Here is a 14,645-nt window from a genome sequence, read left to right on the forward strand (position 1 = left end):
TTCTAACCTGAGCAGGTACCTTCTCTGCCTCCCACTTTCCCTGTTTGAGTTTTGTCATCTGTCTGTTACAAAGACACTCCTGTGTAGGCGAGGAAGATTTAGCAGCCTGTGGCATAAGTCATCTATACAAGAAAGTGAGGCTTTCCTTTAGTGGGTAGGAGGGCGTCCCAGAGGCAGACCGAGGGACCACTGTGGCAGGAGGCCCCCTCTCTTCCCCCTTGTCCTGCCAGAGCCAGGGCCGCATTTCCCCTTGATGTGTGTTCTTTGACAAACTCATGCGGAGTCTTGCTGGGGGAGGATGTTGGGGATGTGAACACAAACACACGAGAAACAGCAGTCCTGTGTATATTTAACAATATATATTTATATATATTTTCTAGATCAGTACATTCAGTTTTTAACTTGTTTTTTTCTTCACAAACAGAAGAACTCTTACAATAGTAGACTTTCTAAAATAAATACTATTAAAATAGAGCTTCAAAATAAATATTCTATACAAAGGAAACCTTCTGTGGTAACTTTTGTTGTGGGATGAGAAGGGGCTACATGAAGAGGGACCAGAAGAAGTAGGAAATGTGGTGAGGTGGGAACCTCGGAACAGCTTTTCTGTTTGTAACACGAAACCAGACTGTGGGGTGGTAAGAAGGAAAGCAAGAGAAGACACCACACAGACTTACCCACAGCAAAAATGGCAGCGCAAGATTTGTCATCAACTGTCACAGTAAGCAGAGGGCATGGAAGTGCTTACCGAAGGCATGAACCAGAAGGCCGGTGAAGCTTGGGAGATGCCCTAGTGAACTGGTGCAGTGCAAAGTCGTGCTGCCCGGCCTCCATCAGCCATCTCCCGGGGCAGCGTGGGAGACTACGAAGCATTGAGACGATGGAATCTGGATGCTTGGTTCTGACCAGTACCTTCTGTGTTGTGCAACCTTGGGCCAGTCTTTATCTAACCGGGCCCCACTTGGCGTACACTTGGGGACGCACAGACTTCACAATGCTGAAATATCTAGACGTATCACGTGAAGGTCTTCCACTTCTGTTGGCTATCAAGGGGCCCACGCGAGCAGCAGGGATTGGTCTTCACCTCCTTCCAGCCAGGGACTATGAGAAGCCTTGGTTGCACTCCAACATCTATCTGGAAGGTCTTGGCTACCCTAGAGCCAGTTCTCAGGGTACTTCTTGGGAGTGTTGGGCCTTCACAGACCCACCCTCAGGGTGGGAGCAGCCACGGCCCTGTCCTGGACCCAGGCTTGTGGACCTTACCCTCTGTTCCAGGCAGAACCACCACCACCCATCCCAGGTTGAATGAAGTGGGAACCAGCTGGCTCTTTTCAAAAAAGGTTAAAACGAGACATAATCCAGCCAAGCAAGCCGCTGCTGACAAACACACAATCAGCCAGAAGCACCCAGAGAAATGTGTCAGGTTTCTGAGCGTTCAGTCCCTCAGTGGCCCTTGCCTGGCCCCCAGGGCCCACGGGCAAGCCAGTCTTGTTTTTTTGCCAAGAAGCCAAGAAGAACATGCTGAGGGCTTGCCCTGCAACAGAGCTGGGAGAACCAAAGCTGCTTCACTGCTTCCCTTACCACTGAACACAGGGGGCACCAGGAGCTCGGCACACATCCATCTAGCAGGTTAAATGCAAACCAAAAAGAACAAGCCAGAACAGGGGAAAGAAAAAAAGAAAAAAGAAAACCCAAACCAGAAAAATCTGTGTTTACAACTATGTACACAAAAGTCAGGGTTCATCAGGGGTCGGGAGGCTGTTTGCCAGGAAACAGGGTCTGTGTAGATAGAGGGTCGGTGGGGTCGGTGTGTAGTTTGTGTGTGTGTGTATACACAGCTTATGTAAATCAATTCTCCACAGAATGGGTGTGTAGAACACCAAGATCACCAAAGTGCAACTTGCCACTGGGTCAAGTTTCCCATGGAGACATTTGAGAGGGGCCGTGGGAAAACTTCTGAGGCCTTGCCAAGAGTGGACGCGTGCCCTTCCGTTTTGGGGGTGACCTCTGCACACCTGTTCTGAGGAAAACGTCTCCAGTCCCTTCAGTACGCATCTGATACATTCAATTAGCAAAAGTGGTTGGCCAAATGTTTTCCCTACCATTCCCTCCTATTTGTGCAAGAACATCTATACATCCATCATGACTGTGGCAAGGGTAGCTACATGAATCAGCTTTAGGAAACGCAGATGCAATATTTCATACTTTTTACAAGCTAGCAAATGTTACATAAATAAAGCCTAAAATAATAAGACCCTCCCCTCCTTTCCTCCAATCAATAAATACCTACGGTTACGATTAACTTATTCTAAATCATAAGATGTTACTAAGAGTCTTCAAGAAGGAAAAAAAAAGTCCTTGAGAAGCATTGGGTGCATGCCAATCACAGCTACCTGCCTCCTTGCCTCCTTCCTGGAGGCGGTTCTGTTCCTACAGAACAAACTGGAAATGCTACACATGGTCTGCCTTCCGCAATTCCAGGTTCACCTGGGGTAGCTTTATAGACCCAGGCCACTTCCTCTCACAGGGGTGGGGCGACACACAAAATATCACAGGAAGCAAAAACCCCTGCGCAATGGCTGGGGAGGAAGGACCAGACACAATACAGCTTTTGCATGCAACAAGTACCTACCCACTGGACGTGCTGCACTTTTGAGTCCTTTAGCACCTTGAGAGAGAGTTGCTACGTCTTTGGGGGCTGTTGGGAGGGGTGGTGTGGCCACGCACAGAAGCAGGGCTCAATCCCAAAAAGCCCCTGGAGAATCTCCCACCTCCCTTGCTCTTCTTCCTCCCCCGCCAGGGCTTCCTAACACTAAAATAGACTCTTTTTTTATCATCTGTCTATTTACATTAAAGATACAGACACATCACTGTACACAAAAGGCTATGACAGCAAGCAGCAGAATCAGAAGAGAAGGAACCCACACCCAGCTTGGCTCTACCGTCGCTCTGCCAGTGGGAGGTGTTGCCTCTCTTCTTTGCTGTTAAAATCCTCTTCTTGGTGGGAAGGGGGACTGTGTTCCTTGAGGTTGTTTGCCCCCCAGATTTTGAAATCAGCCCTTCCTGGGGGTGGCCCAAAAGGAAGCAAATGTTTCGTTATTGTTTCTTTTAAAACACCGTTATAGCATCTGGTTTAATTGTTCTATAAAAACATAATGACTGGATCCAGAGACCACAGCCTCAGACTCATTGGCAAAAGATATTTGGTCTCGCATGTGCCGTCCCAGTCTTCTCTACCCACAAAATTTCTGGAAAGGATCTGGGTAAAGAGAACTTGGGACACATAGTGGCAGGTGAGTCTGTGACTCGGTAAGAACCGAAGGACGGTGTTATGAGCTGAACACCCCCAAGAGTTAGTGATGAAGTTGGAAGGGAGAAATGCACTGTGTAGTGGCTCCTAAATCCATTTGCGGCTTCAGGGAGGCGGAGTGGGGAAGGAGGCCTAGACACACTGGCCGGCCTCTGCTCTTGGCAGGGGGGTGGGGGAGTGTCCCAAGTATATACAACAGGGATTGCCATGGTCTTCGCCTTCCCCAAGCTATTGGGGCAACCTGGGGGGCTGGGGGAGGAGGAAAAGTATACACGTCAGGGTTTCAAGGGTCTTCTTCAAAAAAGGTCCCTTGGTCACTCAGTTAGTGATTCTTCCCAGGCAGCCAAAGAGAATGGAAGATAGGGAGAGAGGGGGAAGGAGGGACTGGGAAGGCATTCAAGCAGCTGCAACTTCCGGATATGTGTCCACATCTGTGTTCCGTCTTCTGAAAAAGAAAAATCCCCTCCCTCCCCCCCGCTAACCACTCCACGCCCCTGCCACTGTCTGTCTGCCATAAAGTTCCAGGACCCTGAAAAAACAAAAAAACAAAACCCAAAGTGCTTCTTCATCCTCTTGGGGAAGAGTGGGTGGGCAGTGGTGGTCTCCGTATCTTCAGAAGCTGAGGGTGGGAGTGGGCAGACCAGCAAGCAGCCCCAGGACACTGAAACCTCTGGCCTCGCCTGGCCCTGGTCTTCTCAGGTGTCAGAGGGAACCAGGTTTTCAGGGGGAGCGCGGGGGCTTCAGCCCACAGCGTCAGAAGGGCTTGTCGGGTCTGCCGGCCGTGGCATCCCCAGCAGCTGCCTTGCAGATGACGCTGTTCGTGTGCTTGCAGCGGCAGCCGGGGCGGCGCAGGCGGTCGTAGCCACGCTGGGCCAGCTTCACGCAGCCGGTGGCAGGCAGGTAGCAGAGCAGGCACGGCAGCACCAGGGAGAGGGCGCCCATGAAGGACCAGCGGGCGCAGCAGTTTGAGCGGGAGCAGGAGCAGGGGTGGTCCGCGCAGGAACCCTCATCGTCCTCGTTGGTACAGTGGTAGAAGACGCCTTGCACCAGGCACATGCAGGTGCCGTAGTTGACCAGGGTCTGGGCTGAGCACAGGCATTCCTGGTTGCAGACCCAGCAGGAGGGCAGTGTCCGGGGGGATGCGCACTCCTTGCACTTACACTTCCCACAGGCCTCACACAGCAAGAAGTGCTTGTCCAGCTCAGGTGGCGCCGTCGGGCCCTTGAGGTCCAGTGGCTTGCAGTGGACCACCTTGGGCTGGATGCGCACAGCCCTTGGGGAGGCCTGATCGGCCACAGGTGGTGGTGCCATGTGGTCCAAGAGCCGCTGGTCGGAGGATGTGCTGCTGCTGCTGCTCACAGAGCTGGGGCGCCCGCTGAAGGAGATCCAGTGGTGGGTGATGTCCTGGTCGCAGCGGGCAGGCGTCGGGGCCAACTCTAGGGCTCCACCCCGGGTCCTCTTAGGGCCAATGGGGGGCACCAGGCCGGGGTTGTCTATGTAGTCATTCTCCACGTGGCTGGTCTTCATCTGGTCGATGGGGAGGATGGTGAGTGGGTGTTGGAGGCGGCCGTGGGGCATACGGCTGTCAAGTAGGGGCTGGACCATGACTGAGCTGGGAGTCAAGGGGACGCTCTGTGGGATCGGGGGCTCCATGGGGCTGGAGGTCCTGGACTGTGCAGAGGAACAGGCTTCTAGGGGCCCTGGGGGGGGGAGGAGGTGGGGAAAAGGAAGAAAGAGTGGATTCCAGGCATCAGTACTTGGCCTGTTAACACGCCCACCCCCCATCAGGTCCTGGGGGGTCCAAATGAAATGAGAACTGGATTCTCTCCGTGAACTCTCCAGCATCGAGGCTTAGATGATTAATAATAACAATTAATAGAGAGTGGTAGAAATAAGACTTATTTAGCACTTAATGAGCCATGTACTCTGCTAAGCACCATATATATTACGTCATTGACTCTTCACTCTAAAATGTAACTATTATTATCCCTCCTCTAGTTACAGAAAAGGAATGTTCAAAGTAACTTGTCCAAAGGCACACAAAAGTCAACAGAAATCAGCAGGAGTTCAAGCCTAGCCCGTTAAAACCCATTCTTGTGAGGGCTGTGAAATATACTCTATTTTTAAGATAGATAGCTCAGTGGTTATAAACACAGGCTCTGGAATCAGATCCAAGTTTGAATTCTCACTGCTGCCTTGGCAGTGTGCCTTAGTTTTGTCATCCTTAAAATGGGTTCTTGTGAGGATTAAATGAGAAAATGCTACCCATTACCTAGCATCATGCCTGCCAGTAATCTGTCATTGTTCTAGAGTGCATCAGCTTTTTTTTTTCCTGAACACCGAAAGGACTGTGTCAGGCATTGTGCTGAGGATGAAGTGACCGTGACAGATCGCCCCTATAAGCTCCCACAGAGTATTTCAGCTTGATAAACAAAAGAGTTTATTTCAGATAGTCACAAGAGAAGGAAGGGCTGTATGTGATGCCTGCACATCCAGGATATTAACTTATTACTACCACTTCTAAGGGCAGCAACCTCCAGTGGCTAATAACCCCTGGCTAGGTGCACTTCTGACAACTTGGATGGGAAATCCTCTCGAGGGGCACTCACATCACCCATTTCCAAGTGCTGAGCTGAACCTTCAGCCTAAATGCTATTTACTAGAATAGCTAAGCCAACTCTGGATCAGTTTCTAATTTCACCGAGAGAGTGCAATTTTAAGTTGGAATCCCGCCAGAGATTCAACTGCAATGCCTGACACGGAACCCCAGGAAGTCACTTAAATCAAAGAGCGGAAACGACTTGGTTCAAATTTAGAAAGTGCACATTGTTTTCTATTAGAAGTGCCATTTCCTCGCCTGCTGACCTTTACATTCGGAATTCGGCTGGAGATCAATTTAAAGAAATAGCAGCAGAGGGCCAAGACCTCTGCCCAAGGGGACACAATTTGGAACCCAAGAGAAAAATTAGACTCTGGGAAGAGTCCACTAGGGGGTGGGGTGTGAGACAGAACAAGGTGTGAACAGAAGGGAAAGATAATGGTCTTAAAATAGGGGAAGGACACCTTGCCCCAGGTGAGTCATCCATACTTATCAATGTCTACACTGAGGAATGAAGAGGCAGGTGGAAAAAGGCATTTAGGGCAACTCAATTTTATACTCCCTTACTTGGAAACAGTATTTGATCAGAAGTGATAAAATTGTTGGGGAAGGGCTTCTAATGCAAGAAAGCATCAAGTCTTTTCCATAAAGCTCATTGCTCAGTCAACTGTTATTTCCCATATGCATAGGGCAAGTGCTATTGGCTTTGCTCCCATGGCTCTACCTACTTAAAAGATGCTGGGACTTCTATGCAGTTTTTTCCATGTTGGAGAAAGTCTGTTTAATGGCAACACCTGTCTCCTGTCTCCACATTCCCTCCAGGTGAAAGGAGAGCATCTTTTTCAAGTGGGAGACTTCCCTGTGCAGGGTTAGCTTTAAGTGTCTGGCATTTCTACCACCAAGAATGGCCATTTCCCAAGGCATTCTCCTGTGGAGACCTTGTGGTCAGGATCCAGGGCTGGATGGGGGGATATGAAATATTCATCTATGGAGAGGAGTTGTTTCAAGAATCCAGGCAACCATGCACTGGGCATAACTTCAAGGAATGCTACCTTAGCCCATTTATTCTTTGCAGGGACTCCAAAGCTTTGTTTCTAGAAATGGGTTTAGGGTCAACAGACAAGGGTTGGGGGCTCCAGTTCCCTGCCATGGGGACTTTGCCTAGAGGAAAAGGTGTGACTGGGCATAAGAATGCAAAATGCTGATGGAAGCATAGAAGACTCTCTGGCACCTTAGCCAGAATCCCCACCCTGGACAAAGACAACATGATTCTCTTTTCCAGAAGCTTGGGTCATGAATGCTCAGGGTCCTGTCAACAGAACTGTCAGTGGCAGTATTGCCCCATGTAGTTGGGCTTTTGTCTCTTCAGACTAGGATTGGGACCTACCATGCTGTTGGAAAGAGTAAGGGGAAAGAAGAGAATTATCTGCTCCCCAGTTGTATTCCTGGAATTCTTAAAAAAACAGCCACATATTTTTTGTAGATAAAACAAAAAGGATGGGCAGCCCGGTGACTCAGCGGTTTAGCGCCGCCTCCAGCCCAGGGCGTGATCCTGGAGTCCCAGGATTGAGTCCCACGTCAGGGGCCCCGCATGGAGCTTGCTTCTCCCTTTGCCTTTGTCTCTGCCATTCTCTCTCTGTCACTCATGAATAAATAAATAAAATCTTAAAAAAAAAAAAAAAAGAAAAGAAAAAGGGCATGGGCAATGCTCAAGGATTTTAATATGCCCTAGAATCAGAAGGCACATTAATGGAAAAGTCCCACCAGGATGCCAGGGTGGGTGCAGCAGCTGCAGGCAATAATGGGATGTTGGCCTTAGCAGGTTCCCATCACCCTCCAGAAGTAGGTGTCAACATCTGGGCTTGCAGTTGGGGCCAGACATGGAGGTGGGAATTTGGTCCACGATGACTTAGCTCTCTTGGGACATGCACCCAAGATGGCTCTAGCAGGCATATTCCAAAATGCATCTTCCCTATCATAACCCTGATGTCTGATTCCTTCTGGACACCAGCTCAGCAAAAACCCATGGCTGCCTCAGAGCGGCAGTGCTCAAAACCCTCCTCAAGCCTCATTGCCTTACTTCCCCATTAGCAGGGATTTCTAGAGGAGGGTTGAATTCATTTGGCTAACAAAGAAAAACTACTTCCCGGGCAGCCTGTTTGATAACCCCTCACATAGCTAAATGAAGTCTCAAAACAACAGCAACAACAACAACAACAAAAAAACCCCAACCCTCAGTTGGTTTAGAAGATCAATCTCTACTCACTGGGACACACCCAGCTTCCAGTCTTAAGCAGTGCTGATGAACTTAAGTGCAGTTTAATATGTACTCTCTGCTTCCCCTGCAAGGAAGGAAGAGATTTATAATATAAATAGGAGAGGAGGCTTTGCCTCATTTAGGCTTTCTGGAAGACTGATAGCCAATTTGGAAGACTGTGGCCAGAGAAACAAAGCCAGCACTCCACTTAGAGAAGCACCTCTATCAAGTTTTAGGTGGCATTATTATGGATTAGCAGGAGGAAAGGAAACTTTTACCTCCACTCCCAACTTCTCATAATAAATAGTAATAGTTGTGGAAGCAGCGAATATTTATGAAACATATCTTCAAATCAGGCGGCCTGTGTTAAGCCCTCAGTGATTTTCTCATTTAATCCTCACCCCATCTCACCTTGGAGAATAACACCATTATTATGCAAGGAAGAAAAGAAGAACAAAGGGTCATCCCTGCACGTAAGTGATCAGCACAAGATTCTAACCCAGACAGCAAAGGCTCCAGAGCCTGCAGCCTCAACCTCCCAGCCCTTACAGTACCCCGTGGGTATTCATGTGAAAGCAGGAAAAGCACCAATCACATTCACAGCCATGAACTCTACTAGTCTCCCCAGTCTGCCACCAGCCCTCAGGGAGCCTCTTCAGGCCGTTCGCGCGGCTCTTAACCAAACCAGCAGGGGTTACAGCAGACTGGCTTGGAGGCTGGGGGTTTGAAATCGGTCATCACAGATAGGCCCAGAGCTCAAGTTACCTTTGCTTCCATTTCAGTTTTCTTTGCCATCCCTTCTGTCACCTCATACACTGCTATGTTACTACGTGTGTTCATTTTCAGTTTTTTTTTAAAGTCTCACTTGTAGGATCTCACCACAAAGCAGTCTCTAAAAGGAAGCGCTGGAACGGGAGGGAGTTCCCTCCTTCTCCTACAAAGCTGAACGTAAGGGTCCCCAGGGCACATTCTCAGATGGGCTTTCTGTCCGAGGTCTGTGGGGAAGGGAGGGAGGGGCCTGAGTACGAGGAAGCCAGAGGACAGCCCCGGAATACTGAATCAGCAGGATATTAAAAAGCCCAGAGCACACAGTCCTGTCTTGGCCGCCTGGCGGGTCTGTGGTGTTCGTACCTGTGGGAGGGGCTTAGCATCTGGATGCAGACCTCACAAGACAGGCTGGCTGAAAGGAATAAAGGGACGTGTGAAAGGCTCATGCCACCCACCCACCACTTCCCCTTAACTTACCCTGGGAAGAGGAGTTAGGAAATACGTGGAAAACCTGACAATTGTGCTTTCAAAACTATAGGACAGCCCATGACAGACCGGCAAAAGGCTCTGAATGAATGGGTCATTTCGCACTGCTCCATTCAGTGTCGGCAGGCAGGCAGGTCCTTCCAGCAAGGTTGCTTAACCCTTTATCAGTTCAGAAGAAAAGGCCTCTAGGCTGTCAGGGACCCCACCCACCACTACCACTTGATTCTTTGTGACACCATCCCGGGTTAGTTAATTAAACTCCAACCAAATCAGGACGTATTGCTTCAAAAAGACCTTAAAAGGTGTGTGTGGGGAGGTAGGGTGGTGGTGAGGAAAACCAGGGACCTGCCTTCCTTACACCCCACTGAGGAAGACCAACTCTGCATCTCTTCAGAGAACAGCCCCTGTGGAAAACAAAGCACTGCCGCAGCTGGATTTGTCTGAGAATCCTTGTGGCTCCCCCAGCCCTAAGGAGCTCACCTCTGGCCATAATCCGTTAGAGATCACCAAAGAAAACAGCTGCTTTTCGTCCCTTTGTCCCGTCACAATCTAGCAGTTCCCAACTCACTCCTATTCTCACCCACAACCAGTCAGCTGAGCAGCAAAGCCCCAGCACAAGCAGGGAGGAGTCTGAGAGGTCTTGCTGCACTTGGCTCTGGGCTGTTCTAACTGGCTTTAAAAGTTGGTTTCAAGATCCCCTTAAAGAGATACTAGAGGTCAAGAGTGAGGAAAGAACAGGGCTAGATGAAGCCTGTTAGTCACCAGCACGGTTTGTCCACAGTAAAGTTTGGAGGGGACCAGAAACCTAGACCCCCCCAGGGGAGGGCCCCCTCTCACACCAAGACCATTTATCTCACCACCCTCCACCATAAATTCCAAATAATAGATTTTAGCTTACTTCTGGGATGGGGCAGATGACCACTCTCTCCTCCTTCTCCTAACCAGAAAAAGAAAGACTACTGGACAAGGGAAAGCAGCACTCTTTCGCAAATGGCCACCTGCCCCAGAACAGCCTCTTCCCTTCTCTACTAGATCCAGGACATCTGTGCTCCCTCCCCAGTGCCCTTGCTTCCTCCACGGACTGTCCTTGGAAAGAACAATCATGATCACAGCTGAATGGTGGAGCCTCTTAAACCCAGCCACATATCCCGGATATATCCCCAGCCTTGTCAGCTGTGCGGATCTGCAGGGTAGCCCCAGACCCCTGAGAGCCAAGAATACCCCGCCTCTTACATCATGTAACACCCCACACCTCCTGTGTAGGAAGTGGCTCCCTTAGTACTAGGTCCTTGGATGAGGTGCCCAGCACAGCACAGCCCTCTTGGGAAGCCTCTACCCACCCTACCCCTCCCCAACTCTGCAGTGTAAGAGACTAAGGTCCAAGCCTAGCAGGTTTCCTAGCTCCTCATCTGCTCTGACCTGGCCTCTAGTGTGGTCTGAAAGGAGTAATACAGTTTTCTGTATGTTGCTCTTCTCATCACCGCCTCCTTTCTCCAGCTCTTTTTAAAGACCGAAAATATATCCCAGTGGGTCACTGCTATCCCTTCTATCAGGGGGAATCAAGGTATGCCATGAGATGGAAACTTTCCACTCTTGCTCTTCCCCCCTTCCTTAAGAAGGCTTTCATAGTTACAATCCCAAATCCAAATTTTTCAACTGTATCCCTACGTCCAGGTTTGTGTAAGACTCCTCCTCTAAGTTCTCCTCACAAAGGAACTTCCAGCACTGTAGGACCAACATGACAGGCACTCTGGATTCAGAACCAGATTAAATGCCTTGGCTCTCTAAGAACAGTTAACTTTTTTGACTAAAGAAAGTGGGCTCCTTTCCAAACTTCCTTGGTACACGCATCTGGGTCCTACCCAAGAGGATGGCCTAAGGAAAGAAAAATGCTCTGGGGGCCCCAAGCTTGGGGTTAGATGTCACACCAAGGGGTTTAGCATCAGGAACTGGATGAGAAGTCCCCATGTGTTATCCCAAACTATTAAATTGTAGGGTACAGTATGTCTCAAGGGCCACTTTTGAAGGTGTTAATGGGTGCCTTTCCCCCCCTTTCTTTTTAAATCACTTACTTTCAAATTTTGCTTTGGAAAGCTGCCTTCATTGGTTATTCAAGTCAGCCAAACCTCTAGGCAGAGGCTACTGTCAGTCAGGCTTACCAGAGTGGGAAAGGGACATGGGGATGGAGATGGAGAAGTGGGTCCAAGAATATGCCGCACAGAGTGTGGAATTCCAAAGAGCCTCACCTCTCCACCTATTCTGGCAGGATTAAAACAAAAATGGCACCTGTAAGCTCCCAATGATCACCAGTTCCTAGTTTCTGTTCTGCTTTAGCCAGGAATCATTCTAGTTTCTGTGTTCGGTCTCCTCCCATCAAGCCTAACCAAAGCTTTAAGGAAATGTTGTCATTTCAAAATGATGGTAATCTGGAAAAGGTCGTGGGAATGAGGAGGATTACCATTCCACAAAGAGGAATGACTTCTGAGTTCAGAATCTAAAAAAGGAATAAGAGAGGTCTTAGGAGTCTTCCTCACCCTAACTGGGCAACATTTGTCCATCAAGATTTCAGAAATATGCCATCAAAATGCCTCCTACCAGGTACTGGCCAAATGCAGCATCTTGGTTGATCACCGTGTGCATGGCTCACATTAATGGATTTGTCTGAAGCCTGCTGGCAAATGAGGTTGCTCCCAAGGGCTGGCAAAGAGGACTATAGATTTCACTGTAGACAAGTCTACATCTTTTCAACCCTTCTGCTGAAACAGAGCTGAAAGGGTCAACTGCAGCATTCCCTTTCCTAGTCCACCCTACACTCACAGACTAAAGGAAAAAAACTGAAGATTTCAGATGTTTATGCTCCATTCATGTGAGATCCAGAAAAATCTAAACATTGTGAAATCAGCAGTGCAATATTGGGTAGGGCCTCAGGCCAGAGTGAGCTTTACTAAGATTGATAAGGCCATATTTCTTTCAAATGCTCTAGGCCTTCACCTTCCAGCTTTTGTAGCCCCGAGAGGCTCGTCAGAAAGATTGGAGAGCCTTGGTCAGCTAACCAGACAGGCATGCACTTGCTCCCGCCCCTCCCCAAACTGGAGAATCACGCCATTAATTTGGAGGCAGGAAAGTGGGGGTTCCCATTGATCTGGGCACCCCACTGAACCCACACCTTTCCTCTCAACGCTAACCATGCCTGGGGGTTCCTGGAGCCTCAATGGGCCAGAACGCAGCCTCCTGCCCTCACCGAGCCTTGGCAATATGGATGCCCATCCAGCAGCTGGTGAATGAGGCAGCCAGCAGCTCTCCCCTCTAATCACCACCATCCAGCCCCTGCAGCCCAGTTTGCTTCTCCGTCCATCACTCAGCCGTCAAGCCGAGCAACCATTTTCGCCTCCCTTGCCTTCTCTGCCCACAACCCCCAGCCCCAATCAAAGAGAATTGAGAAACTGTCTTCTTGCACAAGAGCTGCTACTGTCTAAATGCTTTTTGATCATCTTCATGGAGGGGGAACTGGGCACAGCCCTGGCCCCAGTGATGAAGCCAAGCTCCAGCTGCCCTGGCTGCCCAAACCCGCCTTTGCCCCCCTTCTTTACCCCTGTGGCCTTGGAGATTCAGAATTTTCAGAACGTACCGTCTCTATCCTTCTCTCTGCTCGGTGATGTCAAGCCTGGTACCACCAAGAAGGAGGGAAAGCGGGAACCTTATCTCTCCTACGCATGTAACCTCTTTCTCCAGCTCCCACAGGCCCGGCGTTATGTAAACGCACCTTCAGCCCCCACCACAGCCCCAGCGCGGCCAGGCCCCGGGGCCTGGCACAGCTCGGTGCCCGGAGAAGGGAGGCACGAGGAGGCCGAGGAGCGTCTGGCCCTGCAGAGGCCGGGGAAGGGGAAGGCAACTGCAAGGTAGTTGCACAGCATAAAATGCAGCAGCAGAGCAAAGGTCAGACGGCGAGGAACCGCCTCGCCAGAGAGGGAGCAGAAATGCCCAGTCCCGGGCCATCCCCGTGTGACCATCGAGGGGGAGGCAGAAGGGTAGAAAACCCAGTCCTTCACGGCTCCGAAGGGAAAAGAAAAACCTACGTCGAGCATAGGCCGCTGCAGTGGGCTGGGGAGATCTGGGCAGAGCTGGCACCGTGGGCACGGAGCCCGGGGTGGGCAAGCCGCCCAAGGCAAGAGCGCCCGCCGGACCCAAGAGGTGGCTCCTGACCGAGCCCAGAGCCTCCCATTCCAGCGCTCGAGGCAGGAGGGAAGAAACCAGGCCAGAGGCAAACTCCCGGGACACGCACGGGGCTTTCGGAGTCTCGGAGTGGGGAAGCCGGGCTTGGCAATGCCCCGGGGTCGGAAAGTCCGATGCCAGGCTGTGAACACCCCCGGCGCCGAGCCGGCCCAGCCGAGGGCGTTGGGGAGCTGCGGCGCACCGCAGCGGCTCGAGGAGGCGCAGGGAGAGGGAAGGAACACTGAGGCGCGCCTAGAAATAGTGCACCATTTGCCCCAGCCGGCGGGGGAGTCGTGTCGCGACTCAGAGGGGGTACTTTCGGATCCCGAAACCGGCCAGGGACTTACTTTGAGGAGCCGCAGAACCACAAGCATTGCTCCACGCCTGTGTAAATCCCCGAAGCCGGGAGGGTCAGACGCCGCTGTTCACGCAGACGTCGGCGGGAGGAACCGATAGGACTCCTTGCGCTCCGCGCGCCAGCTCCGCGCTGTCAGCTCCTCTCGCTGCCTCCGCGGCGGTGTTGCAACCACTGCCTGGGAAAATGGCTTTTTTATGAATGGGAGGGAAGGGAGCTCCAGTGCGCACGCGCTGCATTCGCGATTCTATGAATGGGTGGGCACAAGAGACCCCGCGCGCGCATGCGCCGCGCTCCTTTTTTTATGAATGGGGGGCCGGAAAAGAACTTAACCCCTGATTGCTGGGGCTGATTCTAGCTCCTCCAGAGGCCGTCGTTCTTTTACAAAAAGGGGTGGAGGTTGTTGTTGCCTTTTTTTCTTTTTAATGAATGGAGGGCGGTGGCGACTGCAGCAGCTGGCTCAGCTGCGCGGGCTGTGCCCCCTCCCAGCCTGCGAGAGGAGGTAAAGGCCACCTTCACGCCACTGCGGGCCTCGGCAGGAACCGTCAGTGTCGTTGGGGGGCGGAGGGGGGGGGCACTGCGGCCTCTGAATCCCGGGCCGAGTGCTGGGTGGGGAGAACTCATCAAGATCTAGGGATCTCCTCCCGCCGCAGGGGGG

The 14,645-nt window shown here is 51.1% G+C and overlaps 1 protein-coding gene and 1 long non-coding RNA gene across 3 annotated transcripts in view; one reads left to right on the forward strand and one right to left on the reverse strand.

Moving 5' to 3' along the window:
• Nucleotides 1–344: 344 nt before the first annotated feature.
• Nucleotides 345–14,169, reverse strand: SPRY4 (sprouty RTK signaling antagonist 4). 2 transcript variants are annotated; one of them, XM_025445145.3, is made up of 2 exons: nt 13,980–14,169; nt 345–5,010 (listed from the first exon to the last, which is right to left on the reverse strand). In XM_025445145.3, exon 2 carries the CDS (start codon nt 4,961–4,963, stop codon nt 4,064–4,066), a length of 900 nt encoding a protein of 299 aa, XP_025300930.1. In that variant the 5' UTR covers nt 4,964–5,010; nt 13,980–14,169; the 3' UTR covers nt 345–4,063. The 2 variants fall into 2 exon arrangements, with proteins under 2 accessions (XP_025300930.1, XP_048958092.1); XM_049102135.1 differs by lacking the exon at nt 13,980–14,169 and adding an exon at nt 13,049–13,192.
• A 62-nt stretch (nt 14,170–14,231) lies between these two features.
• LOC112658882 (uncharacterized) overlaps nt 14,232–14,645 on the forward strand; it is a 32,298-nt gene continuing 31,884 nt past the window's right edge. Inside the window, exon 1 of the long non-coding RNA XR_007406288.1 lies at nt 14,232–14,489. This is a non-coding gene — a long non-coding RNA (uncharacterized LOC112658882). The remainder of the gene's footprint in view (nt 14,490–14,645) is intronic.

This window comes from Canis lupus, chromosome 2 (genome assembly GCF_003254725.2).
Source record: "Canis lupus dingo isolate Sandy chromosome 2, ASM325472v2, whole genome shotgun sequence".
Lineage (NCBI taxonomy): Eukaryota > Metazoa > Chordata > Mammalia > Carnivora > Canidae > Canis > Canis lupus.